The sequence below is a fragment of the Acanthaster planci genome, linkage group LG20 (assembly GCF_054643075.1).
Source record: "Acanthaster planci isolate LZ-2023a linkage group LG20, COTS_SCS, whole genome shotgun sequence".
Taxonomy (NCBI): Eukaryota; Metazoa; Echinodermata; class Asteroidea; order Valvatida; family Acanthasteridae; genus Acanthaster; species Acanthaster planci.
The window spans coordinates 5,264,998-5,292,176 of record NC_141796.1 but is presented as its reverse complement, the minus strand read 5'-3'; the positions used below and the strand labels follow the sequence as shown (position 1 = coordinate 5,292,176).

At 43.7% G+C, this 27,179-nt stretch overlaps 1 protein-coding gene across 3 annotated transcripts; it reads left to right on the top strand.

The window, feature by feature from the left end:
- Positions 1-1,789: 1,789 nt before the first annotated feature.
- Positions 1,790-27,141, top strand: LOC110978007 (soma ferritin-like). 3 transcript variants are annotated; one of them, XM_022232629.2, is made up of 4 exons: positions 1,790-1,883; positions 7,671-7,794; positions 21,833-22,105; positions 22,752-27,141. In XM_022232629.2, the coding sequence occupies exons 2-4, from the start codon at positions 7,696-7,698 to the stop codon at positions 22,893-22,895; spliced, it is 516 nt and encodes a 171-aa protein (XP_022088321.2). In that variant the 5' UTR covers positions 1,790-1,883; positions 7,671-7,695; the 3' UTR covers positions 22,896-27,141. The 3 variants fall into 3 exon arrangements, with proteins under 3 accessions (XP_022088321.2, XP_086986841.1, XP_086986840.1); XM_087130715.1 differs by lacking the exon at positions 1,790-1,883 and adding an exon at positions 3,400-3,639; XM_087130714.1 differs by lacking the exon at positions 1,790-1,883 and adding an exon at positions 5,055-5,215.
- The last annotated feature ends 38 nt before the right edge of the window (positions 27,142-27,179 follow it).

Sequence of the window (27,179 nt, the reverse complement as noted above, 5' to 3'; positions counted from 1 at the left end):
ATTCTCTGTTTTCAAAAAAAAGCTCAAGAAGTTACACCCCCGCTTAAAATACGCCACAGTCGGGTAGTTTTCAGTTTCCATAAATTAATAGGCTAGGAAATAACTTACGAAAGGTTACCGGAGATGAAATAAAAAATACAATAATTGCAAATTGTCACATTTTGGCAGGTTATTTTTCTTATTTATGGGTTCCAGAAGCACGCCACTGTATCATGAGTCAATATTCGGGCTGTGCAGACAAGTATGCAAAATAAGAGAAGCTTGGGTCAGTTTGTTCCACACGGATCCTGATTGTGATCAGTGATCCTTCGTTGGTTCACTGCCACCAAAACCAACCTAATGGACGGAGCAAACCAGCAATGGGATCACTGATCGAGTCCAGATCCGTGTGAAACAAACAGGCACTTCTAAAGATTGCCATTGCAACCTGCGCATGTTCAGTATGGTAGTCAGCCGGCATCTGAACAGCATAGGAGACACGTGCATTCTGCGGCTCGTCATGTGCTGACATTGTGAAACTCAGGAACTGAGCCATCACACGACGGAAGTTGAACCGTATAATACTTGCGAAACTTGACACGAATTCCGAGGCGGCTACGTGCCAAAAACCCTGCCACTTCATTGTGCAAGGGAAAAATGCATTGTATCGACGGGGTTGACAGGTTCAAGGACCCTGGCAAGATCATGTTTGTATGACAGTGTGATAATAAGGCACATTTCCTTTGTGGCGGCTGCCAGTAGGTCAGATCAAAACTTCAACATTTTTCAAGACTGCAGTTCAAAGCCACATTGCAATGAAGTGTCACATTGCCAGTGCAGTGACTTTTATCTCCTGCAAAGAGTTACAAAACCACGCCGAGGCTAAATTTACTTGCAAAACAAAGGATACAGGTAAAAAGCTTTTGTAAGAGGCGATTTCTTGCAAGGGTAGAGTTTCGTTCACCCCTACCCAGTGGGATAAATTTGTGCCCAAATTGGGATATGAGGGGATGATGTGCCGGCCATGAAAATTCAAAAATCGGGAGGGGGTGACATTATGACTTTGTAGCATGCAACCGATGTACATCTGTGGATCAGAATTGTATATTTAAGGTTTTCAATTTTTTTCTCTCTTTTGAGTGATATTAAATGCATTTCAGTCGTGTAGGGTGGAGAACCCCTTCTGGAGAATGGTACAGTCCAGACAAGTGGTAAGGACTCATGTTCACTCCCATTCGACGTGTGGAAATCAACAACTTCGACCGTGCGTGGCGGTTACTTGACCAGACACTCGTGAACCATACGGGATTGCTCTTACAACCTCAGGCTACCAATCCTCTGTCGAGTCTTCTCGTTTTTAAGACTTCGTTTGCACAAAATTAACAAATGATCACATTGAAACTCTTTGCATGTGCTCTAAGAGGGCTTAAACCGAATAAACCACCACAGAATTGTGAAAGGAAATGCTACATAAATTTGAAAGAAATTTTGCCTCAAGTGGTTGCTGAGATGATAAACTATTTCCATATTAATACGATCTCTGGGTCCTTTTTCCACTAAATTTCTCAATTTTAGAAGTTTTCCCAGACCAGTGAGACAATGCATAAGACAGGCCAGAATCTCAATTACACAGTACAATCAGTTTTATCTGGCTAGATTATTTTGTTCAACTGTCATAAGTTATAGGTTACTTATTCTGCTCAGCGCCATCTACGTGTTTTTCGTATTAACGCACAAAAATTTCTTTGATCTTGTTATCTGCTGCGAATTTTGTCGATCACCGTTGGATATGGTCTATCTGATATCCAAGCTTCACCTTCGCTGGCGATTGTTAGACAGCTTGCCAACTTTGTCACCTGCAGCTGCGGAGGCTTCGCTGGAACTTGCCAGTCTCCTGTAGTCATGTAAGTTTCATCAGTCTTTCCTCCATCACAAGATTATCCCAGTGGATTTTAGTTGAAATTCCAGCCTTCTGATCTCAACCCGGTGTAACGGTCTAATTTATCCGGCGTGCTCGGATTTCCGGAAGAACGCGCCGGATAAATGAGCACGTTTCCGCGACGTGCTCATTTATCCGCCGTGCTGATTTTTGCAGTTGCGTACGTACATGTACATGTACGTTGCGTCGTCCGAGCCATAAGTGCTTCAACGTATTCGCCAAGGCATTCTGGGAAAAAGGTCAAGTTCCCGCCACGTTCCATTACGTCCACGCACAAACAGTCCATCAGTGACGTCATTTCACTCGGGCAGCCTCCAGAAACCCGCTCACCAGCCGAGCGGGGTAGTGGTGGCTGACGCCAGAGCAGGCACGAAGATCACGTGATGGCTAAACGAACGCTCTCTTGCAAGTTCGACTTACACGTGTAAGCTAATCGAACACATCCAAAAGTTAACAACGGGACTTACTGCGCATACGTTCGGATGCTAGTTTGGGTTGCTCTGCAGTGTTCGGTTAATGCCCGGAGATCCGAGCATGCTGGATAAATGAGACCGTTATACCGGGTGAGAGTACTTACCGAGACATTTCACCGCATTCTACACTCCACCTCACATAAGACCATGAGGTGCACGTGCGAATCGTGGCGAGTCTGCGTGTATGACGAAGTTATGGTGGCCCTGAAGGGACATAAAATTGACAACAAGTTAATTTTTGTGCGACGTCGTGAATTTGTTGTCGCGAATAAATATGAGAAGTCACGACTATTCGTGAATACTTTTGCAACGTCGTGAATATTTTCGTGACATGTCATGAATAAATTTACTAGTCGCTTTAATCTTTGTTGCGAATATTTTTTAATAACTTGAAGGTTTCGGTATGTGCCCCGATCGCAAAGGCTGTACGCAAAGGCTGTCCGAAACAGGCTTCCAGAGCTACCGCTAGGTTTGTTGTCTGTGCGTCTCCACGTATTTCCAATGTGGTGAAAACCTAGGGCTTAGGGAACAGCTGGAACAAACCATGTGGAAAGGAACTTGTTTTCTTCGCAATGTCGTTTCCCTATTTAAGTATCTTTCTCAATGCACAGCTTCACTCTCCGCTTGGCATCGCATGTGGACAACGATGCAATAGTACACGTGAATGGTCACTGCACCGCTGTACATGCAGAATGTCCAAGGTCTGGCTAGGCAGGCGTTTCATTATCGTCATGTATTCGCTAATCGTTATAGCGCACTTTACCCAAAGCTAATGGAAAAATATTTGCGACTAGTGGAGAGAGAAAATGTACAACATTGCGAAAATATTCCCGACGTTGTCGTTAAAAATTCTCGACGTTAACATTCGCGACAAGTCCTGAATTTTGATCTCTCTTCGGGGCCACCATACCAAGTCACTGACACTCATTTTCGCGGCATGCTCGGATTTCCTGTTAGTACGCGAACGCTGCCGATTGATCCGAACTGCGATGTGCAGTGAATCCAGTTGTGGTTCACTTGATTGGTGTGCTGAGTTCCTACATCATGATTACAGCTCGCAGGAGTTGGTGCAGATGACCGTGCGCGCCTGTTTTCGCGGACAATCCGTTATGGTCATGGTGTCTATATTTAGTGTCAGGTTTGAAGGATACGTCACAAGCACAATCTTCAAAGAACAAACGATATCTGCGAAGTGGGTTGTATCCCTTTGGGACAACGGAATCGGCAGAGAGGAGCATTAGGTCCCAGGTAGGGACCACAGTCAGGCAAGGGACCGACTTGTGACTATATCTGGCTCAATCATGAGCCAATATTTGTAAAAGCGCCTGCTGTTCGTTGTGGTTAGTCCGTCAAAGTATTTTAGCATACACGCATTACGTTTGCAGGTAATACAGAAAAATACACCACTTGGTGCATCTGAGATGCATAGAAAAATGTGTCTCAAACAACCTTTCCATAAAGTCGCCTCTGTATTATTCGACTCCTCATATTTAACATTGGACCGCGCCAAATCCGGAACCAGACCCCGAACGTACGTGATATGCGACTGGGAAAACATCAGATCGGGCGAGTGGGCACGTTGTGGCAACGTGCTTACTTATCCGGTACGTTCTTCCTGAAATCCGAGGACGCCTGAAAATGAGACCGTTACACATGTACCGTACATTATTGGTGCACGCACGATAATTATGTACAGAATACATGGAAATCATGCGTCCGAGCCGGCTTATGTGTTCATGTGGTTCATGCATGTAAAGTACCTGTCAAACTGGGGATATAATGACATTAAGCAGACCTCGGTTTCGGTAATAAACTTCATGATAACTTCCTGTTCATTTGTCCACCTTCTGTTCGTCTTCGTTCTCGAGTTACTGAATTCTGACCTTTGCATGGCCGTAAGATGATGCGGGATAAACGGAATCAGCGCAGTCCATATGCAAACGTGTCCGGTTGGGAAGAGAAACTATTCTATTCACTTTTCTCCACCACAACCCACTTTTGAAAACTTCAGGAAAACCTTGAACTTTTTGTTTCGACCCTCAAAAATCGCATCAAAATGTAAATAAACTACCGCTTACGAAAACAGATTATTTATCACTAGTAAAATAAGTTTTGACCACTGTTTCTCATTTTTTTTCACAAAACACGTGACGGAATGGCTTTATCTGACTATAAAAATGTTTTTGGGAGGAATTTTTATTTTCAAGAAGAGAAAATAAGACGTAAATTTCCTGAAATGAAGCAGCTGCTTGCCGGCCTGGAACGAATGGACCTTCCATGAAATATGCAAGTTGGACGTGCGCGTGCGCACTACTACCACTACCACAGGTTGGCAAACACGGCCGTCAACACAGTCGGCAGTGTAGACTACCTGCTAGTAACCATAACGTGGAGTGTTGAAGGTCAATCAAAACCGTAGGCCTATTAGTATTACCACCATTGCCTGATACTTGAGCACTTTCTTCTTGAAACTAAGTGAAATTTGAGGTTGGAAAGTAACAGTTCCTTGTCTTTAAACTCATGTCAAACTATACTAGTACAGAAACGGCGACAGCGTGCGCGATGAAGTTTGTTACGTCATGGATTTCAGTAATATTGCCAACCAGCGGTAGTAATGCGCATGCGCCTGCCTTATTTGCACATTTCATGGAAGGTCCATTCTCGTGGCCCTCATGATACGTATGCGAATGACCCTAAAAATGGGACATGCGCAGTTAATTATTTCCCTCTAACATACCTGGACTGTGCTGGTCACTTTGGGCAGTGTATGCTTCAGAGTGAACAACACATTTCAGCACAGTATATCTTCTGCCACCCTTTTCAGGTATGTGTTTTTAATATTTCATTTTTGAGTAAAGTATTGGAAATGATCTATTATTCAAAACCCCAAGTACACTATAGTCAGGTGGCCCTGAGGCTGTTCATCTAGACGTGTCTGGGTGTGTCAGTGTTTGTGGGACCTAAGGAAATGACAAGTCATCTATCGTCAAACGCAAAACAGATCACATCATCCAATGGCATCAAGCACAACTCATCACCAGCATCAACCAATGGCACCCCGACGTATACGCAAGGTCATCGAGATCATCAAACACAAGACAGTTCCCAAAGACATTAGCATCGGTATCAGCGACATCTGGCGCCCCATCTTGTCCAATGGGTCTCCCATACGGAAACTTCCCCCAATCATAACCGGCCGCATGGGTCTCCCATACCCCAGGCCAGATCCCACACACACCGACTCCGCCTTGATATGCAGCCTCAGGTCCACGTACAGCATCCAGAGACACTTCCCGCCTTAACGCCTTGATGCAGCCAGAATCCCACTCCACCACGCCTCATCGAGCACGCATAGTACTTTAGCAAGCACTCAAGTTGGAACTCAGCAGTCTCCCGACGAAGCGTAGAGTACCGGTTCTTTTTAGAACCACACACACTCCCAAAAGAGACAATCCACATGGCGTCTCATCCACAAACCTCCCACCTAAAATTAGTATTAAATTAATTACCCAACAAATACCTGTTAAATTTTGGTTTTAGACGGAAGGACTGAATACACTGTACATACATTTTCATTGAATTCTGCCCAAGCATAGAGCGACGACTCAAAACCAAGTCGTTCTGGTGTTGTTCCGAGCGCCTTCATGTGACGATCTTTCACCTGCTAGCAGGGCTAGTCGTTCCTAACTGTTTCAGACGTCGAACTTCTGCCCTACTTAATTCAAAATTTGCTTTAAATTTAGTTTGGCGGGACCCTGGAACACCTGTTTGAAACAGTTTTTTGTAGCTGAATTTTGGTTTCACGTGGCTGAGTTTTTGTTTAACTTGGGACTTGTGTAACCGAATTTACCTAGATTACGAGTGTCTCTGCATATCAACGGCTATTTTCCATCGTTTTTAAAACTGTAGGCCTAATCTTTTAGTATAGCTTAGTGAGTTTTAGCTAGGAAAAGTTAGTTTATTGTCTAAAAAAGTTGATGTACTGTACATGTACTGCACAAGGTGGTTGAGATAGGCTTGCTATGTATATGAATATTCGGTAGCGCAGCAGTGCCTGGGTGGACATTTCATTGGTCACTCCCTTATCAGTCCCTGGGAGTCTGGCCAGTAGTCGTTCATATTGACGGAAACAGGCGCTTTAGAAATCTAGCCTGGGTTGGAGCGTGGTCGGAGTGGTTTATTGCTATACAGCATAACCACCCTTATCTTTGGAGGCAAATACAAAGCTAAGGTATGCTTCAATAGGAGTGGAGGCCCAAAACGATTGTTAGTACTGTTTCCTGAGAAGCCCATTTTGTACCAGGCAACTGACATATATTGTATTCTGTTTCTAAAGTAATGTGGATAACTAATGTGTTGGTGCACTTGAGATACTGGTTGCGTGTAGTTTGTTGATGTAGTTGACTGGCATGTTAATTTATCAAGTGACTGTCTTTAATTAAAACATTTACATGTTTAAGGGCTTCCTAGCGTAAAAGAATCGTGTGTTAAACTTAAAGATTAATTACTGCCCAAATTGAACTATTTATAAAGTGGTCAATTTGTAGTTTCGAGTCGAGCAGGATTCATATTAAATTCAAAACTTAAGTTCCTCGACACTTTGCTTACCAACCACGGGTCATCGGATATCACCGAAAGAACTTAGGTCTTCCTCAGTTCCTGTGTGGTATTCGTTAGTGCTTGTGACATCGACTAGTGATTTGACTTGCTACATGGACTTCAGATGACGTGACTATATTCATGTAAAGCGAGACATTTCAATGAAATGCTGAGAAACGGAATCACAACAAATTTGCCAAGGTATAATGAAGACGTGTCTGGAAATTCTAGGTGTTCAGCCTATGTCCTGCCAACATCAGTCATTTCTGCCGTGTCATGATACCCCGGTACGCATTATCAGACCAGATTTCAGTTTGAGGCTGCAGCTATTTATCATATTCATGTTAATTCTATCTTAGGCTCCCCCCTAATATTTTTTATTGTGGGACAAATAGTTAACCATACAGTAATATGATGTCCCTACAGAATAACGTGTTTAAACATACAAACACACTTGTAGTTGAATCGAGCTTTAGTGCACAGCGAGGCCAATTCTGATTTTATTTCTGACAACAGTTCCTAAAATACCTTAGATGCCACCCCTGTTGCCCCGTGGCGCAGACGGAAAACGCAAAGTGTGAGATAGTTTGTGCTTTCGCAGTGTTGGAACCAAGCAATTCAGTTTAGATACATCCCAAAGTTTTAGTTTTTGCTCTCGATTTCTATGTATAACCTGTGAGACGAAGCACCAAATCAAGTGACAAGATGCCATCCATCCGTCAGAACTACCACATCGAGAGCGAGGCTGGAGTCAACAAGCAGATCAACCTGGAACTGTATGCATCTTATGTGTACTTGTCCATGGTAAGACCACCGATTTTGATTTTCTTTAAAGTGTGGCTGCAAACAAGTTGTTTTATTACACACCTTCAAAATGCACTTTTATATCTCAGTTAAGCTTATTTTTCAACTTTGCTCCATTGTTTCAAAGGGTATTTTACTACCTTTTTTTATTTTATGCTAATGAAATTTTCATACTCATGAGCAAATCTGTGATGTCATCAAGGAAGAAAGTCTCAGTGTTACACTGAAGACAAAAATGTGTTGCATTTTTGTAGATTTTGATAGAATAAATCGTCTTTTTTGCTCAGTGATTCCCTTTTTTATATGCATGTTTATAAGCAAGCATCAATCCCTTTCTCAGAAATGTTTTCAGCAGGTGAATTCTAGGTCCAAAATTTGACCAGAAAATGTACTGAACTATGACATCCCAATGTGACATCAAGGCAACAGTACCCTCTGTTGTCCAGGAAGGCGTGGATAACTTTAAATATTTTAAAAGCGCACTTTCAATAAATTTAAACAAATATGACTGTAAAAGAGTTTTCACACACTGAAGAAGAGCACAAATTTGCAGAAAACTTGTGTCTAAGAAAAATTTATTGCAGCTACACTAGTCACCATCATTGTCAAGGTTTGTGCTTTTACATGGATATTATCATTTTTAAAATAAAAATTCTTATGTATTTTTTAAAAAGAATTTGGTTGGTATTGCTTCAGGTTGACACAGCACAAATAAATTCTGTAACGTGTAACCTTCACTAGCTTGCATTCATTTCGGTACATTTCAATACACACAAAGAATAAAGCCAGGCACATACAATGAGTGGGGAGCAACCTTCGGATTCGCAACTAAGATGTTGAGAATCGGGTACTTGAAAAATATACTTCGAAAGAAAGGAAAACAATGAGAGCAATTTTGTGCAAGTGGAGGACTAGAAGTTGAATATAAATCATGCAAACAAGACAGGCATAGCATCAATCATTTCAGTCTACTGGTGGAAGAAACTTTTTATTTATTTTTCCTCTAAGCATGTTCGGTGGTTTTTAATGTGAGAAAATACTGTCAGCATGTGAATTCAGAGTCTTATACACAAAACAAGGCTCGTTGTTTCAGAAATAATAATAATGAAGGGTTTTCACTTACTTTGGCCCCATTCATACTTAAATGGAACTCTCTTCTAAAATGAATTTCAAACAATGCCTGCACACAGCAGTTAATACAGACGCAGTCATGTCAAGTCCCCATAGTCACGTTTGTTCCGGACCATTATGTCCGCAGGGCCCATTATGTCCGCAAACTTTTTCAGGCCCATTATGTCTGCCCTATTGTGTCCGCAGGCCCATTATGTCCGCCCCATTGTGTCCGTAGGCCCATTATGTCCGCCCCATTGTGTCTGCAGGTCCATTATGTCCACCCCATTGTGTCCGTAGGTCCATTATGTCCGCCCCATTGTGTCCGCAGGCCCATTATGTCCACCCCATTGTGTCCGCAAGCCCATTATGTCCGCCCCATTGTGTCCGCAGGCCCATTCTTTCTGCAACATGTCATAACTGCAATTCAGTATCCTTTATAATGACATGGAACATACAGGTTCTACTCTATAAATGATTCATTTTCTGGCTGAATATTCAGGGTTCAGGGATGACAGTGACGGGCCAGTAACACAAGTGAAACTTATAATCGTTTTTGCAAAACTTCGTCAGTCTTTCGTGTACATTTGTTTGGTGTTCAAAAAAGAAGCAGACAGTATTTGCATTCTGCACGCTTATAGGGATCATCATAGAAATATTTTAATAAAACCTTGAAATTGTACTTTAGGGTTTCAATCGAACTGGTGGAAATGTTTTGGCAATTTTAACCCATATTTTTGATTTTTTAAAGTTTTAATGCAATTTGCACATTCACAAGGAAACCTGTGATTGCACTGAAGGCAATCTCAATGTTGCAAATGCTCGGTCAATTTTAAATGTTTTTATCGTGTAACTCTTGCAACTCAAAAAGGATGTCAAACAGTCTTCATACATCAAAGAAGAGTGCAAAGATACAAAAAGTGCTTCCAAGTAAACCTCATTTCATGGATCCTTTAATTAAACGGAGACCCTTAGCTGACTAATAACGCTGAGATGAACCAATTTATGTTCAAACATTTAAGAGTAATATGTTAACCGACACGTTTTATTGAGACTAAGAACAGTAATAAATCAAGGCTAATAGCAACGGAAACTTAGGTGCAAGTAATATTTGTGAGTGTACAAAAACATTTTTGAAAGTGAACAAATACGTAAAGAGTACATAGCATTCCAGAAAATGAAAAACAATAAACCCCAGAATATGTACACAAACTGCAATCGAATCAGACAGAATTTTCATTACATCGGTTATCAGCTTTTCAAACAAACTAACTCCAGAATCTGTGCTGACTATAAATAACAGATGTAATAGGTTTCAGTTTTGTAAATTTAACCATTTTTCTTTATAGCCACACGAAAACATTGAAATCAGGAAGGTTAGTTATTTTTACTGTTCAAACCTCTCCAGCTCAGGACAACCAGACGCTAAAACCCAGGAATACTTCTTTTCCCTGCCTTCGTTTCGGATTTATAATTATGAAATTTTAAATATCAGTACTACTTCATATGTCAACACTTTCAACATTAAGATCATTCGCTAACCAGACAGGTTTGAATGAGACTAAAACTAGCAATGATTTACAGCCAATAATAAGGGAAAATGGTGGTGCAAATGACATTTTAATCCCAAAGAATAGTTCTGAAGTTAAAAATTCATAAAGTATACAATGTACTCAAAATGAAAGTACAGTTTGCAACCCCCGAATACGATTGCAAACTTGACGTGAAATTAATACTGGCCCTTGATATGCTTCAACCTGCAACGGTAATTAACTTTGAAGAACACATTAAACAGAATCTGAACTAGCTTGACAGGTTTCAGTTTCTTTACTTTTACTACGGGTAACAACTAAATATATCCTGCGTTTTACATGTACTGCGCGAGCGTGAACCACGCGAACATGTACATGTTCACTTGCTCCAACGGTCGATAATTTCCTGGCGCCTGCACCTGCACGTGCACGCCGCGGTAACAACCCTCAGTATACTGGATCGGTTTGGGGCATATAAAACACGAACAGATCGCCCTACGCAGAAGTATCAAATATAACTCATTGAATTTGAACCAAAATATATAGCTGCATGTACATAGAAATGATTGTACCGTGTGGTTGAGATTCTGGCCCGTCGTATGCAGTGTCTCACTGTTTGGGGAGAACATCTAAAATTGAGAAATTTTGTGGAAAAAGATCAAGTGATCGATTGAAAATGGAAATAATTTATCATCTTAGCAACAGCGTTGAGGCTAAATTTCAAACTTATTTCGCGTTTCTTTTCGCAATCTGCAGTGTTTTATTTGATTTAAGCCTTCTAGGGCACATACAAAGAGTTTCAGTTCGTTTATTAACGTTGTGCAAAGAAGTCTTCAAAACGAGAAGGCTCAACAGAGGATTGGCAAGTTGCTAAGGACATTTCCATACGGTTCACTAGGGTCCAGCCGTGGGTCAAGTAACCGTCTCCCACGATCGAAGTCGATAATTTCCACACGTCGAATGGGGGAGAAACATACGTGTAGGGCGACTTGTTACGCCCCTTCCCTATACACTCACACACACACAATTTTCCTGCAACTGGGGACCCCGTATTGTTCCTCTTTTGTTTTACTTCAATTCTTTTAAAAGACCACCCATATGTTTTGTGCACAATTTTTATTCGGGGACCCTATGTGAATCGGGGACCTTATTGTCCTCTATTGATCAGAGTCCCCAATTGAATGCAAAAACAAACTCACACTTTTTCTCATGAATTGCATCTGCTATCTACATGTCTGTACATTTCCATGAAGCCCACTACAAGGAATTATGCACAGTAATCCGCACAGAATCATTTTGACCCAGAATAAGTAAACTTATTGTTTCATTTATTTTTCATTAGGAACATGGCCCAACACAGAGCCGTTGTGGACGAATAACAGCATACATTTAAATACCTGCAAGGAATTTTATAAAAAGGAAAGCTTTTGAAAAAAGGAAAGATACCTGAGACTTTATTGATTAACAATCGCATCCTGCGGACACAATGGGGAGGACATAATGGGCCTGCGGACACAATGAGGCGGACATAATGGGCCTGCGGACATAATGGTCCGAAAAAAGTTTGCGGACACAATGGGCCATGCGGACATAATGGTCCGGAACACACGTTCATCAGGGAACGCGACACGGCACGACACGACACGACATCACCATACTATCTGCCCGTGTCCCTAAAAGGCCCCCAAGGCCATTTTCACTGTAGGGCTTACCTTATGTTTTCAGTTGAACAACTCGTTATTCCGTTAAAACATTACACACTTCTGAGACTTCTTATTCAGCTGCTGGCTCTTTTTGTCATGTTTGTTTTGATTCATGATGTGCATCGAATGCATGCCATATGCTTTGCATGCTGTGGCACAGAGTTTTCCAGAATCCAAGATGGCGGCCTCCTGATCTTCTAAAAAACCTGAGCTGAATTTGTCTACAGTTTCTGTGTTTTATTTCTTGATTAGTCGACTTAAACATTGAAAATTGGAACCATAACATTAGAATCCTTTTTAAAATTAATTTCCACTTGTTTATGTATTAAAATCGTAATTTTGAAGGGCTACTATTGAGCAGTATTTATTTTCCCGAAGTTTTGGGGCACTTTCGTCTGCTTCTAGCCAGAAGGTCGTTCATGAATATTACTGTGATGACGTCATACTTTGTTTTCAATGGGACTTGGTGTAGTTTGCATTCGTTCATCGTCACACTCCTTGGAATATTTTATTGTAATTAAATGGAAACCGCTGAGCAAATTACTGCACTAAATGGAAAGTGATGGTCTTAAGGATTATTTTGGTACCTTTTTTAATGAACTAGGTCACAAATAACCTGACTTTCAATTAACGTAAGTCTTGGACTAGGTGTTTCTATTGTTTAGTTTCATTCATGCTCAACTTCTGGGCGTGGCCTTTTTTACTACGTGTGTAATTTGTCAGCACGTAAGGCGTGCATTTCAAAGGTATAAAAAGAGGCGAATTTTGGTCACTCGGTCACTTATACATGGTCACTTATACATGGACAAAATTAAGTGTTGCCTGCTGGGCGCAGCCATGTTTGTCTACAAACCTATGGAAAACTCGGAATTTTTTACAGGTTCTTCGGAAGGAGGATACGTTAGCACCCCTGTGTTTATAATATAATAGCTCTATGGTTACATCCAACAGAGAGTACATGGCCTGGGTGTATGGACGTATACATGTATTCATTGCCAAGCGCAAAATCTGTGCATGTTAAAAAAACCTGTGTACATAAAAAAGAATGACATGAATGCAGCAAATGCATGTACATTCTTCCAGAAATTAATCACGTTTTAATCTTCAGGTACATATGTGTCCAATAAAAAGCTAGAATGCACTTGTGGAATGCAATAACTGGATCCAAAGTTCATCCAAAATGACTCTACGACTTCCATTATAATAATACAGCTTGACAGAGTGCTGAGAATCCAACATAATACTTTTATATTTTTTGTGAACTTTAAGTGATACATCAATGCTATGTACTGATAAACTTCTTGCATACAAATTACATTTGCTTTTATAGATTTACTAGAGTGAGAAAGGTTTGCACACTGTGTATTACTCTCGTAATCTCCTTTTAAAAATTCCATACATATGGATGGCCAAACAACTGCGCTGTGAACATTCCATGTACATGTATCGGCTTGTACATTGGAAATTCTGTCAGGATGTTTAATGTCTGGTGAAGACTTGTGAGAAAATTTTGAATTGAATTTTTTCACACGCCACAAATGCAAAACCTTTAAATTATGAATGACAGTATTTGAAAGCCTTAATTTTTCAAAAAAAAATATGTGTATTGAAAAATGAATGTCCAACACAACACCATAAACCACGGGGGGTATAGAGAAAACAATCAGAAAATGTCAACAAGAAGATTCAGTTCAGAGAGAACTATTCTCGGAAAGTCTGTCGACAAAACTTCCTACCTGAGTGATCAGGGGCAACTTTCATAAATAATCCTGCACACCTATATCAGCTTCAAAGCAAAAAGGGAGAGTTTAGAAGGATCAGCAGCAACGTTGTAGGGTGCACTTTGATGAATATCACTTCCTCAAGAAATAATTTAACACTTTAACTCGACACGACTGCCATTTTTCCCAACCAGATCTGCGCCATTCTCGGAATATTGAAATTAGTACAAGTGATCACTGCCCCGTCTTGCTCAAAAACAGAATGCCTCGTGGATTTGTTTGAACACAGCACATTGTCATTGTCATAGAATGCCCCTGTGGAACACAGCCCCTTAGATCTCTGGACCTTACGCAACCGGACCTCTTCCAGTTGGATAAGTTCCAGTCTTTGTTTCTCAACCAACAGACCCACCAGATCTTGAGATATGGAAAACAGCTTATACGAAACTGACCTGGAGAAAAAAATCAGGTCGTGAAGTAAGAGTGTGATTTGGGGGGCGTGGCTGCTTCTTTGTTTACAAGCATATGCTGACTGGTCACGGCTGTTTGGGTTGTGACCTGGTATTACTTGTACTTCCACAGCAGCGTAATGAAATGAAGTTAGAGGGGACTAAAGGATGTATTAGCCACCATAAAACAGTCGTACAGGTTCAGGCACAACCGGGAACTGACAGTTGATGAAAATCTCCACGTGGTGACAACAGTCTTCTTTTGAGGGCTTTAGTCAGCGGGCAGCCCCTCCGTTAATGAGCATTTTTGGCAATTCCATTTGCACGCAAAAACGATCTCGCGACTACATGGGAGTTCGCGAGAGAAAACGAGAATACAGTCGTGTCCCTTCAACCCGCCAGGAAATCCGTCGCTTCATTCGTGGGTCCAGATGGCTTGGTGAGTAGACACAATTTTAAAATTTATGCACTACTCACTCAGCCATCCCGGCAGTGTTTACATTTTTGCGAGACGAATGGTAAGTCTGGTTCCCCAGTAAACGACCAACATTCACTAGGTTTCCTTCAATTCAAAGTCTGGGTTCCCAATTTTGGTCACCCACATTTACGCGTATCTCTGATGTCAAATGATTAGCTAGTATATTAGAGAGAATATGCCTTATTTTGGCTGGATATATGACAATAATAAATAAAAACTTATTTTGGCTGGATATATGACATATCTATCTTTCTGCTGTCAAGAAAATTCTGCCGGCCCAGATTTGGATCCACTAAAACCTTTTTTTTTTGGTACCCTCATTTTTACACACGAAAGCCTACGTTTTACGTCTAATATATTAACCTTGCAGTGGCCGAGGCTCCACCGGCCTCGAAGGTTTCTTTTGGCCCCGAACTGGCGCCGAGTCCTTCCTGGCCTCACTATTTCCTTTACCAGGGCCCAGTCCTGCAGCACTCTGCCTATCCGAGGAAGCCTCCATTGGCGTGTCTGGTGGTAAAGTCTCTTGTTCACCTGGGGCTGTAGTCGGGTAGTCCCCACTCACCCGCTGGTCCCCATCATCTGGTAGGTCGTCTACGGTAGGCGTTGGAAAGGGGCTTGGCGGCGAAAGCTCCTGTTGCTTCAATGCCGACGGCGGTCCTCCCGTCGCAACGTGGTCCTTTTCCAGCAGAGGCGTACCAGCCCAACTCCACGTCGCCTAAGTACGGTTTCAGCCTGTTGTAATGGACCACATTGGCTCGAGACCGAGGGGACTTCTGTATCTATGTGACGTCATCAATCTTATTTGTACCACGAAGGGGCCTTCCCACCAGCATTGGAGCTTGGTAAGCAGCCCACCTTGTTGGCGGGAATGTACAATCACACCGGCTGCCTGGGCCTCTACTGTACTGCGCTTCTGGTACATGTGACTCCTCTGTGGGTGGCGACGGGCGAATTCATGGACATTCATGCCTTTATTCGATGAAACCTACCTGTGAGGTCGATTGCTAAGCACTCCATCGGGGCCCCCACCAGATATTGTTGAAGGTGAGCTTTCCGAGGCCGTGGGGGTGGTTTCTAGGACCCACACTTTTAGCACTACCTGCACCATTCCTCCACCTAGTGTCCCATCCCCCTCCAGAACACGGGGGCCTGCCAAAGCCTTGCACCCGTCAGGGGTACCCCAAGTGATCCGAACTCTTGTTGTTCTGGACCAAGTTCAAGACGTCCTTGACTCTGACTTGTGGAACCACAATCTTCCAGGCTGGTGGCCGATCGTTGGGCTGCTCCCATTTGACCTGCAAGACAGCTTGAAATAGTCTCAGTGTCTCCCACTTAGCCAACCAGAACTTAGCTTCCTCGTCCAGCGCGGAGACATCTCGCCAACTGGGTATGGGGCCCCCATCCTTGAGCCATAGCACAATTCTTTCCAGCTTCAGGTCGCTGTGCTGTTCCCTCTTTAACTCCTCTTGGTCCAAGGCCTCTAGGGGTTCGACCAGCCTACTGGTCTTACGTGGGCTAACAACTGCGACAGTGCGAACAACGACTCTACTGCGAGACCGGCCCCGTGGCGAGTCTCCAGGGTCCTGCTGCTCAGCAGAAACTCCTCCAATGTAGCATTCTTTGTCCAGTTCCTTTGATCGTCCACACTGACCACATGAGATCTTGTAGACGGCGTAAGCATTTGTGTGCTTCCTCTCCGCCTGATGCTCAACATCGAACTCGTAATATCCCAATCTCTGGATCCACCAGGCAGGAAGTCCTTCAGGCTCGTGAAAGTTGAATAGCCACTGTAGTGGCCCATGATCTGTCTTGAGTAGCAGCCGTTTCCCGAGGTGAAAATGTTGAGGTAATGGACAAAGTGAACCACGGCCAGCAACTCTTTCCAAGTGGTACAGTAGCTGCGTTCGGCCTTTAACAAGGTACGGCTGCCGTACGTAATCACCCTTTCCCCCATCGACCCCCCTTCTGTGGCAACACTGCTTCGATGGTGCAGTGGCTGGCGTCCGTGTCCTGAATGTAGTGGTGTTCCTAGTCAGGGTAACACAACACTCGTACCGTAGCCAGTGCGTCCTTGAGGTGCTCGAACGCCGACTGACAGTCAACTGACCAGGAGCCTTCTGACTCTTGTTGGTGAGAGCATGAAGAGGACGAGCGATTGCGGAAAGTCTGCGATAAAGCGCCGATAGTAGGACGTAAGACCCAGGAAACTCCAGACTTGCGTCAGGTTTGCTGGTCGCAGCCAGTTTCTGATGACAGCAACCTTCTCTGGGTCTGTTCTTACCCCCTTGGCTGACACCAGGTGACCCAGAAAGGACACTTCCTTCTTGAAAAGGCCACACTTCTTCGGCTTGAGTCTCAAACCAGCGTCTTCGAAACGCTCCAGCACAGTAGCCGGTCTCTGGTAGTGCTCTTCGAATTCGGCTCCCCATACTATGACGTTATCTAAGGAGACAACCGCAATCTGCCATTACAGTCCCCTCAGCACCCGCTCTATCAGGCGCTCAAAGGTTGCTGGGGGCGTTGCAGAGTCCGAAGGCCACCACAGTGAACTGGTACAGCCCGTTCTGCATTCAAAAAGCTGTCTTCTCCCTGTCCTCCTTGTCCATACCGACCTGCAAGTAACCACTGGCCCAATCAAGAGTGCTAAACCACCTCGATCCACTCGAGGCATCAAGGTTGTCTTCAATCCCATATCCTTCAGTGTCACCTTGTTGACCTTCCTGTAGTCCACGCAAAAACGAACAGAGCTGTCCCACCTGAAGAGCACCACTGGCGAGGACCTCGGGCTACTAGAGGGCTTTACTACACTCTGCTGCAATATTTTGTCTACCCGTTCCCCTGCTTCCCCCTGTTTATGGAGCGGCAACCTCCTCGGTGGTTGTTGTATAGGTGTCGTGGTTCCGTATTGACTTTATGCTGGACCAAATTTGTCTAGCCAAGCTTGCCGTTTGGCCTAGTGAAGCCTCTGAAAACTGAGAGAGAAACTTTGCTAGCTTGGAGCACTCGCCTCTGGTAAGGCCCATAGCTCCTCGGTATAAGAGGTCTTGCAAATAAGATGGCACTTCCTCTCGGGCTCCTTTCCCCTGCACAGTGTTGGCCAAAGGGCAATGTCGAAGTCGTCTGTCGGTGAGAACAACGTTAGCTGACTCCTCTTAAAGAACGTCACGGGGTCAGCTGTTGGATTGAATGTCCTCACTGGCACGGTTCCATTTTTTTGTGTCAACCAAACTGGTGGCAACCGCAACTTGACAACTGTCTGTTGCATCCAAGCTGGCTTAAACCACCCTATCGTAGTACCCGGAATGATAACCTCGTGTCCGGCTTGCACCACCATGTTTTCCCTCACCTGCACCCCTGCCACCATAGGTTGATGCTTGCTTCCTTCTAGGGGAACTGTCTTCCCGTTGATATAACTATGTTGTAGCCCAACCACAACTCGCAGTGGTATTTGGACAGGAAATCAATGCCCAGAATCACCTCCGTTTCAGTGTCGGATATAGTGCAGGCATGATTCATGAGTTGCTCCACAACCTGCAAATCGAAGTCGGTCAAACCTTTACCTGGCATGGAGCTGCCATCTGCCGTTCTGAAAGTCGGCGCCAAAGAAATTAGGCTTGGTCTTTGCACCTGGGGAAAGGAACTGAAGACCGTTCTGAAATCAAAGTCACTGCTGCTCCGGTATCTAAAAGGAAACACATCGGCTTCCCAGCTGCTTTACCCATCACGTAGTTTTCCCTCCCTAGGTGTTCCAACCGGGGCTGGTTTTGGGAGAGGGGCAGGCTCCCTAGCTGGAGCGCGACGTCTTAAGGGCGCCTCCTTCGGTTCTCCTTGACGGTCAGAGGTCGGCCTCCACCTCTAATGGTGACAATTTCGCTTGATGTGCCACGGCTCCTGGCAGCCAAAGCATTCCACCCTAGGCTAGGGACCTAATACAACTCCATTCCCAGCAGGCAGTCCTTGTCTCTCGGCTGGAACTGGAGCGGGCTGGGCTACTGTTTTGATGTCCATGGTCCCTGGTTTTCCCTTCCGGTTATGCGCCTGAGACTCAAGGAAAGCCTGCATCTCAATTGAAAGGTGATAGCTTCAGTCAGCGTGGTCGCTCTCCTCGAAAAATGCGTTGCTGCAAATGTTCATCCCCCAGGGCAATACGGAAAGCTTCCACCACCAAACCTCCGCGAGCCTTTGCTGGTAATTTCAGGTAGCTCTTAGCACCTAGACAACGAATGGATTGCCCCATACTGATTAAGGGCTCTTCGCGGCCCTTTGTACCCATCGACAGTTGAGCCCGATGTAGGGGAGCCTGTGTTGCCTCCCCGAACCACTGCTCGAAGTCCTCGAGGATAAACTAATAGTCCTTCGGTGCCCCCAGCATCATATCTGTTAGGGCTTCTTGGGCCGTGCCCCTTAGATGAGATGCCAGGAACATCGCTATCCCCACCTCGCTCCAATGGTTGATCGCCGCGACACTCTCAATGTGGATTAGGTGGTCGGACCATGAAGTGCTCCCGTCAAACTTAACTGGAAGCATCATTGATCTCGAACCTTTTGTCCCCGGAAGGCTAGCTTCTGTGGTAAATTGTTGCACGATTGCCAGCTCCAACCCCTAAGCACAGATGTGGGCTAGCAGAGGTGGTACGGCCCCAATGACTTCAGTACATGGCAGTTGTGCGCCCTTGACATGTGGGCGAGGCAGCGCTGACGGCCCCGCATCGTTGACTTGTGTGAAGAGCAGCGCCGACGGTTTCCCTTGCATTGTCTGGGTAAAATGGCGGGCACCTGTGGGTGTCTCAAAGTAGACCCCCTGGCCGCCTCGACAGGCGCATCTTGGTAGAACAAAGCTACTGTTGCGGTGCTGCCTGCAACATGGGATGATCCTCCAGGGAGTCTCGCTTGCACTTCTTCGGTGTAAAGTGTCTCCGGTTGAAGCCCCACCCCCGCTTCCTTGACAGGTACAGCTCGAGTGCGTTCCGAATGGAACGTTGTGTCTGCCGTGACATTGTCAACAGCATAGGGCAGTTCCCCAAACAAATTAGTACTTGTGTCCCCACATAAAGTCCCGCCCCCGCTGCACAACTCGACAGGCACAACTCGACTGTGCTCCAAATGGGTCGGGCTGTCCGTTGCGCAGCCGACCACAGCACAGGGCAGTTCCCGGGGGGTACCGGCACATGAAGTGTCAACGGGGAAAAAGCATGAATCGTAAGTTACCTTTTTGCTCTACTCAACTCTTACCGTCCTACACCCATAAAATCCTCCCTCAGCGCCAACGGTTCCCAAGCTGTCTTTGAAAAAGGATTCAAGCTCATCAATTGCCAAACTGGGCTAGCTGGGAATCCTACAGACTGCGAGGCCCCTATACAACCCATATCCCTGCCATGTGGCGGATCAGATGCCGACTCAATGTAGTTTGGAATATTCATGACAAATTAACAGCAACATTTTCCCTGAAAAATTCACCTTTTTTCTTCCTCGTCAGGCGTGCCGCCGCTGCCACCAATGTGACATCGACCGTCTCGGGTTCTTTTATACACCTGACAAAACTGGAGCCACACAGGTTGTTTTAGTATCTCGGAGCGTTTTTCACTGTTTATTTCGTACACCACCGTCCTTTCCTTCACAAGCAGGACCTGTCCTTTTCCTATGGCAACGCCACCCAAAACCAAGTAAACAAATCTACTGCGCCGACGCCGCGGGCAAAGGGTCTCCGGGGTCAACCAGCAGGGGCCCCACTGCAAGGCAAGGCTCAGTAATGGTTCCGTGCTGGTGCTCTCTATACCGGCCGGCCGGCGCCGAAACTGTCTAAAATAGCGTGACAGACTATATTAGTTCTCTGCAACTCAATCTCGCAAATTTTAGGAATTGTTAGGTTTTCAAATAAGATTTCGGGGCTCCTAAAACATATCGAGGAAAAATTCATTAGAGAAGATGTAAGGCCAGGGGAGAAAAGTGAAAACTCACATCACAAATCCACATGAAGAAACTCGGGCATTATTGTTTGGCATATGACGGCGAGTAGATCATGTTGGTTGTTGGAAAATCGACTTCGTTCTCCAACATGTGTCCAAAAAAATGGGTAACTGTGGACATCATAGTTGAAACAACGTTTGCGACCTGACGTTGGATAGTGACACAATTTCGACAAATATTCAATGCCGGAAAACTGTTTAACTTCATACACCGAATAAACGTCACCGGCCTAATGTTAATTAAGCATTAAATTCGACAATACTTCTGCAATTATTTGACATTAGAAAGCTGTAGAAATAAAGAAGTGGAAACAACGTTTGTCTTGGCGTTATTACAGCAGAAGAAAGAAAAGTGTGACGTAGGCTCCAAATGAGGTATTACTTTATTTCTTTCAAAGACAACCGTCAATGAATTTTTCATTGGGTAAAAAGGTGGTTTACAAAGTTCTTTAATTTTTCTGAGTGTAATTTAATATACTGGGTGTATTTAGGCTATGCAAATAATTTAAACAAGTTGAGAAGTCCTTTGTTGACTGGAAAGTATTACTGGATTTATGCAATAAATTTCTTTGTTACGTTTTTCTGTGTCCTTACACCTGCTTGTTCAATAGAATTCTTTTGAGTACGGACTTGTTCTTCAGACTAGGTTTATCTCCGTGCTTTTACATGTACCAGCCTGGCAAATATATTTTTACTCCAGACCCTACGTTAGCATCTCAAAATCCTAAACTGATGAGGCGAAACGCCAGGGGTTTAAGCCTACAAATTTTCCGCCTGGTGACAGCGCTAGGGTCCAAGTGCCATCAGGGACAAAGTGCCTAGTACATAGTTCTGAAAACGCGCATGCACAAAGAGGCATTAAGCACTAACGTCATGGTACTATTTGTCAATAATTGGATTGTGGACCTTTTCGTTATAGCAAATTGACGAACCGCGCTCTTCCTTAAATATTGATCGTGTGCTAAACAGAAACATAAAATCTGATGAAGCTTTTGAGAGGTCTCCAATTTATCTACGGTGTGCACCCCAAAACTTTGGCTTCAGCCCGCTGACTCATTAATCTGCCTACCTACCACCAGGCAAGTTACTTCCAAAGCGCCACAGTCGCTCTGCCCGGAGCTCATGAGTACTTCATGAAGGCTTCAGACGAGGAACGTGAGCACGCCAAGAAATTTCTGAAGTTCCAGAACCAGCGCGGCGGGACTGTCGTGCTTCAGGACATCGTGAAGCCTGGAAAAAATACCTGGGGCACCTTGAGGGACGCAGTGAATGATGCCCTGGAACTGGAAAAGAACGTCAACCAGGCCCTGCTGGACCTGCACGGAATAGCCGAGAAGCATAGTGACCCTCAGGTGTGTCTAAACGAAAGACAGATAGCTATTAGTTTATTTCCTAATTCGAGGAAATATTACTGCGGTGACGCTGCACCTATGGCCACATGTATGTTCTTGACGTCTGGAATGCGTGTATTTTTGCGATTCCTTGCACGCCATTGGTCTAATAGTCATTCAAATGAGCATTCCTCATACACACAGGATGGGAGTGTTGCCACCACTGTCAAACCATGACTAGCGGTTGTATACCAGGCAAGATATGGGACGGAGGGCTACCTTCTTACCTATCCAATCCCTATACACACTCTAGACTATTGTTACCTAACACATCCACCACAGAAGTCTGTAAAGAATTTCTGAGATTCTGATCAAACAACGACCAACACAAAGGCGGGGGGTTCTCTCCGTCCCATACCTTGCTTCAAATGTGCAGTTGGTTCAAACAATGGCATGCAGCTGCAAAACGCAACATAAGGAAAACCACTACGAGGTACTGAAGGATAACACCTCCCGCTTTGGCACGAATGGAGAACACAAAAGGCAGAACTGGCCATTGGAAGTCGAACGAGCTGCTAATTATTACTGCCCTAACAGAGTGGCTGTACATAATCTTCTTGCTTTCATTAAATATATAATAACACGCCAGTGTGTTTCATTTTTAAAGATGCAGAATTGGATCGAGCAAAACTTTTTGACCCACCAAGTGGAGGCTATCAAGGAGCTGGGCGATCACCTGAGACGGCTGGAGCGTGTCGGGCCCGGCCTGGGCGAGTACATGTACGACCACGAAAGCCTCGTCGATGACTAGATCTGACGACTGGTTCCCAGACTATACAGCGCTGCAGCCAGCCATAGAGTTTTATTATTTTTTATTACTTTTTTATTTCTTTTCAACAAAGATTACTTCATGGGTGAGTAGGAAAGAAAGTAATCGGTATATTTATGAATCAAATAAATAGGTTATATTTTTTCCCCAGTAGGCCCAGAATGTTCGAGCCCCAAGTGCGTTAACCTATGAATCCCCCCCTACACCAAGAGCCACTGCCTGGAGCCTACATGTGCAGATGGCAAACTTTCGTCCTCGTAATGTAAAATAATGTGTAGAGGCACTGTGACGGAAATATTTGAAAGAGAATCTGCCACTGCCAAAACTCAACACATTGGACGCATCAGTATAGTGCACACATATTACTGTCCTTTATTCTGCATGTATCTCAGCTCAAAAGGTGACAACTTTTTGTCTATATGATGACGATGACAATAGCGATGTCTGACGATGATGATGCTGTTGATAACTTGATCTACGTTAAAAGAAAATTAACATCTAATCACTAAACTAATCTAAACTAAACTTAATAAGCAATATTTAAAGTCATACATGATTTAAATAGGATTACTTGTCGCAAGAATCTTGTCTAATAATTGATGAACTATGAATTATTTCCAATCAACTTGTAATTGCTAGGTGTAAATTCTGATACAATAATTTCCAATTCATTTATAATCATTGAAAAGGAATTAAGGAACACTTACCACAATGAGCTTATCCAAGAACAAAAAAGGTAATTCCTTTATTCTACTTCGAAGCCGTCGCTGACGTGGCGAATAACCAAGTGATTAAAGAAAATTAAAGAGAGAAAACCTATAGAATTGAATCATAATATGGAATTTGAGTAAAGGTAGTAAAGGTATTTGGGTCAACTGGCTAGAGTTTCCCGGCTCAGGTCCATAGAGGGCCCGGCGTATAGAGGGCAAAAGGGAGATTTTATTCTCGCAAACCACATACTGGTCGATTCCCGTGCAAAGGGTTCTGCATATAATACATGTAACTAAATTGAGTTAAGTTAACAAAACTTAGTAGAAGGAATTGTTAAACAACAAACCAGGCTCTCTAACTTTACAAGCACTGTGTCAGTTACGCAGTTAGGATACACTGCCTTTTTCACTTTATTACTCAGAAAATAAACGAAAAATCGGCAAACAAAATTAGTTTTTATGCATTCCACCAAATCGTTACTCGAGTCATATTAATTTCAAGCACATGTATATGCATGAGGCTTTCCCTTGAGTTTTTGTCTTCAACTTAAAGCCCTGTCTGTTGTTTTGAAAACACTGCCCATCCAGTAAAACTTGATCACTTGATCACTGGCAGGTTATGATTCCTGCGCTACAATTGATCAAACGCTTTTATGCCTCAGTTTTCTAAGCGCACATGCATTAATTTCCGTCTTGCGTGTCCTTGCAAATTTTGCGATAGAATCATAGACCTACACTTGATGCATTGCAAAATTTTCACAAGAGAAAATAAAGGATCTGTATACAATAAACTTTTACTCACGTCCTGTGATCTCCACAAGATCACGACTGTGTGCTCTTCTTCAATGTATGAAAACTATTTGAAATCCCGTTGGAGTTGTTTTGAAAAGCGCACGTGTAAACATTGTCCAAGCTTCTTCGGACAAAGGGTGCTGTTGCTGTGAATCAAGCTTAATTAAAGGAAGATATTTCGCTCGTTACCCAGCGCCGGGAAACAGGGCGCTGGGAAGGGCTGATAGCTTTGCACTGTGATTGGCTACATTGTGCAAGACCTGTGACCGCAAGGTTATCACTTCCTGCAATCAGCAAAGCGTTATTTAAATCACTAATCACGTGTCTTTTGGAGATACATCTCAAATCATTAGTTATCTTGGTCAATTATGGATGAACGAATAAAATGCAGGGGCAATATTTTCAGCAATGAGAAAGAACAAAAAATCTAATTGATAACCACCGCTTGTGTAACGCATTGAGCGAGCTCGCAAGCCTGACAGAAATTTACCCACAATGCTCTGAGCGTCATTAACTGTGGCCTCGTCGATTGTATTTCCTACACTAAAATGTGCACAATTAAGGCCATCACTTCTTCCCAGTGCCCTGTTGGGTGACGAGCGAAGGAAAATATTCATCTTGGGGACAAATAGAAATATATAAAATAAAATGCCCTGCTTCCTCCCTCTTTTTCAAAATCCGAGCGCTAAGCCTTTTTACTTGGCTTAGAGGTACTAGAAACACAAAGCTGCAATTCTTAAGAATGTAGAACTTGTAGTACAAGTAATTATTTTAGGCCTACATGGTCCCTCAAACGCTCAAAAACGCATTTCGTTGCAATGGCGTGCACTTTCAAAGGTCTTCTAGCCTTTTCTGATCACAGATTCCTAAACAGCTACGAAACAATTTTTGGCTTGATCCATAACGCCAAAACATTGCCCTACCCTGGAGCACGTCTCCTGGACTTAAATGTAAAACGTACATCATAACGCATCAACAACGTCAAACAATATCACCCCCAACGTATACGCGAGGCCATCGAGATCATCAAACACAAGACAGTTCCCCAAGACATTGGCATCAGTATCAGCGACATCTGGCGCCCCATCTTGTCCAATATGGGTCTTCCCTGCTAACGGACACTTCCCCCATTATAACATTATAACCTGCCGCATGGGTCTCCTATACCCCAGGCTCCCTCCACTCTCTGGGTCCCGCACATGCTGGTACGCCAGGATGAACAGCTTCAGGTGCACCTTCAGCTTCCAGACACAGTTTCCACCTTGAAGCCTCAGTACACATGCAGCCAGAATCCCACTCTACCACGCCTAATCCGAGTCGAGATAGCACAGTAGTTTAAGCAAGCACTTAAGTTGGAATCCAGCAGTCTCTTTACGAATGTCAGAGCACTCACAGTCCGAAACGTAGAATACCGGTTCTTTTCAGAAAGACACATACACAAAAGAGATATGGTCTCCACAAACCTCCTACCTATAGTCCACTTTGCAAATCTTCAAGCAGGAATGGTCGGATATGATGTAAGAATGGTATACTATAGTGGCTGAAGTTTATTTCCTTGCTCAATGTTTAACTTGGGACTTGTGTAACCGAATTTACTAGATTACATTGTCTCTACATATATACCAACAACTATTTTCATTTTTTTTAAAAACTATAATCTTTTAGTAACTTAGTGTAGTTTAGCTGGGAAAAATTTGTTCATTGTCTAAAAAAGTTGATGTACTGTACGTGAAGTTGTTCTACACATTCGCGATTAGTCGTGAATTTTATGTCCCTTCAGGGCCACCATACTTCTCAGACCCTGGAGTCTGACCAGTGGTCTGCTTCTATTGACTCCCCCCCCAAAAAAAAAATATCTCCCCGACGCAAATTCATCTTTAAAAATAACTGTTCGCGGTACCCGCTGCTACATCTGTCTCGCACTAGCCAGCCGACTCCGGCAAGTTCGGTGGTCGCGTGGGTTAAGATGAGTTGGTTTCTGCATTCAATTGGGGACCCTGAACAATAGAGGACAATAAGGTCCCCTATTGACAGAGGGTCCCCGATTGACAACTGTGTACAAAACATATGGGTGGTCTTCTAAAAAAGTACAAACAAAAGAGGAACAAAAGGGGGTCCCCAGTTGCAGGCAAATACACACTTGTGTGTCTGCACTAGAAAGCAGGAGGTCGTGGGCTCGAACCCTAACCGAATCAAGCTTGCGTTTTTTCACAAGCTCTCGGGTGTACACACTGAGCATTCAGTGTTTATGAAATATGTCGGGTAGAGCAAAAAAAATTATGTTGACAGGAGCAGGCCCGATTAGAAAGCTAGCTTAGGTTGGAATATGGTCAGAGTGGTTTTATTGCTTACAGCATAAGCACCCTTTGTGTTTATTCATTGGAGGCAAGTGCAAGGCTAAGGTGTGCTGCTATAGTAACAGGAGTGGTGGCCAAACGGATTGTTCAGTACTGTTTCCAGAGTTCAGTTTGTACACATACACGACAACCAAAATATTATATTCTGTAATGTGAATAACTAATGTGTTGGTGCATGCTGGATGCGTGTATATAGGTTGTCAATGTACATGTAGTTGACTGGCATTCTTATTTTATCAAGTGATCGTTGCCAACTTTTTAATTGCTACTCTTGGCAGTGTTTGTTTTAGAGTGAACAACACATTTCAGCACAGACTATTTTCTGCCATCCTTTTTCCAGAATAAATCACTGTTAGAATATACATCACAGTTGCCGCCGTGGGACTAGTTTCACTGATTTCGAGTCT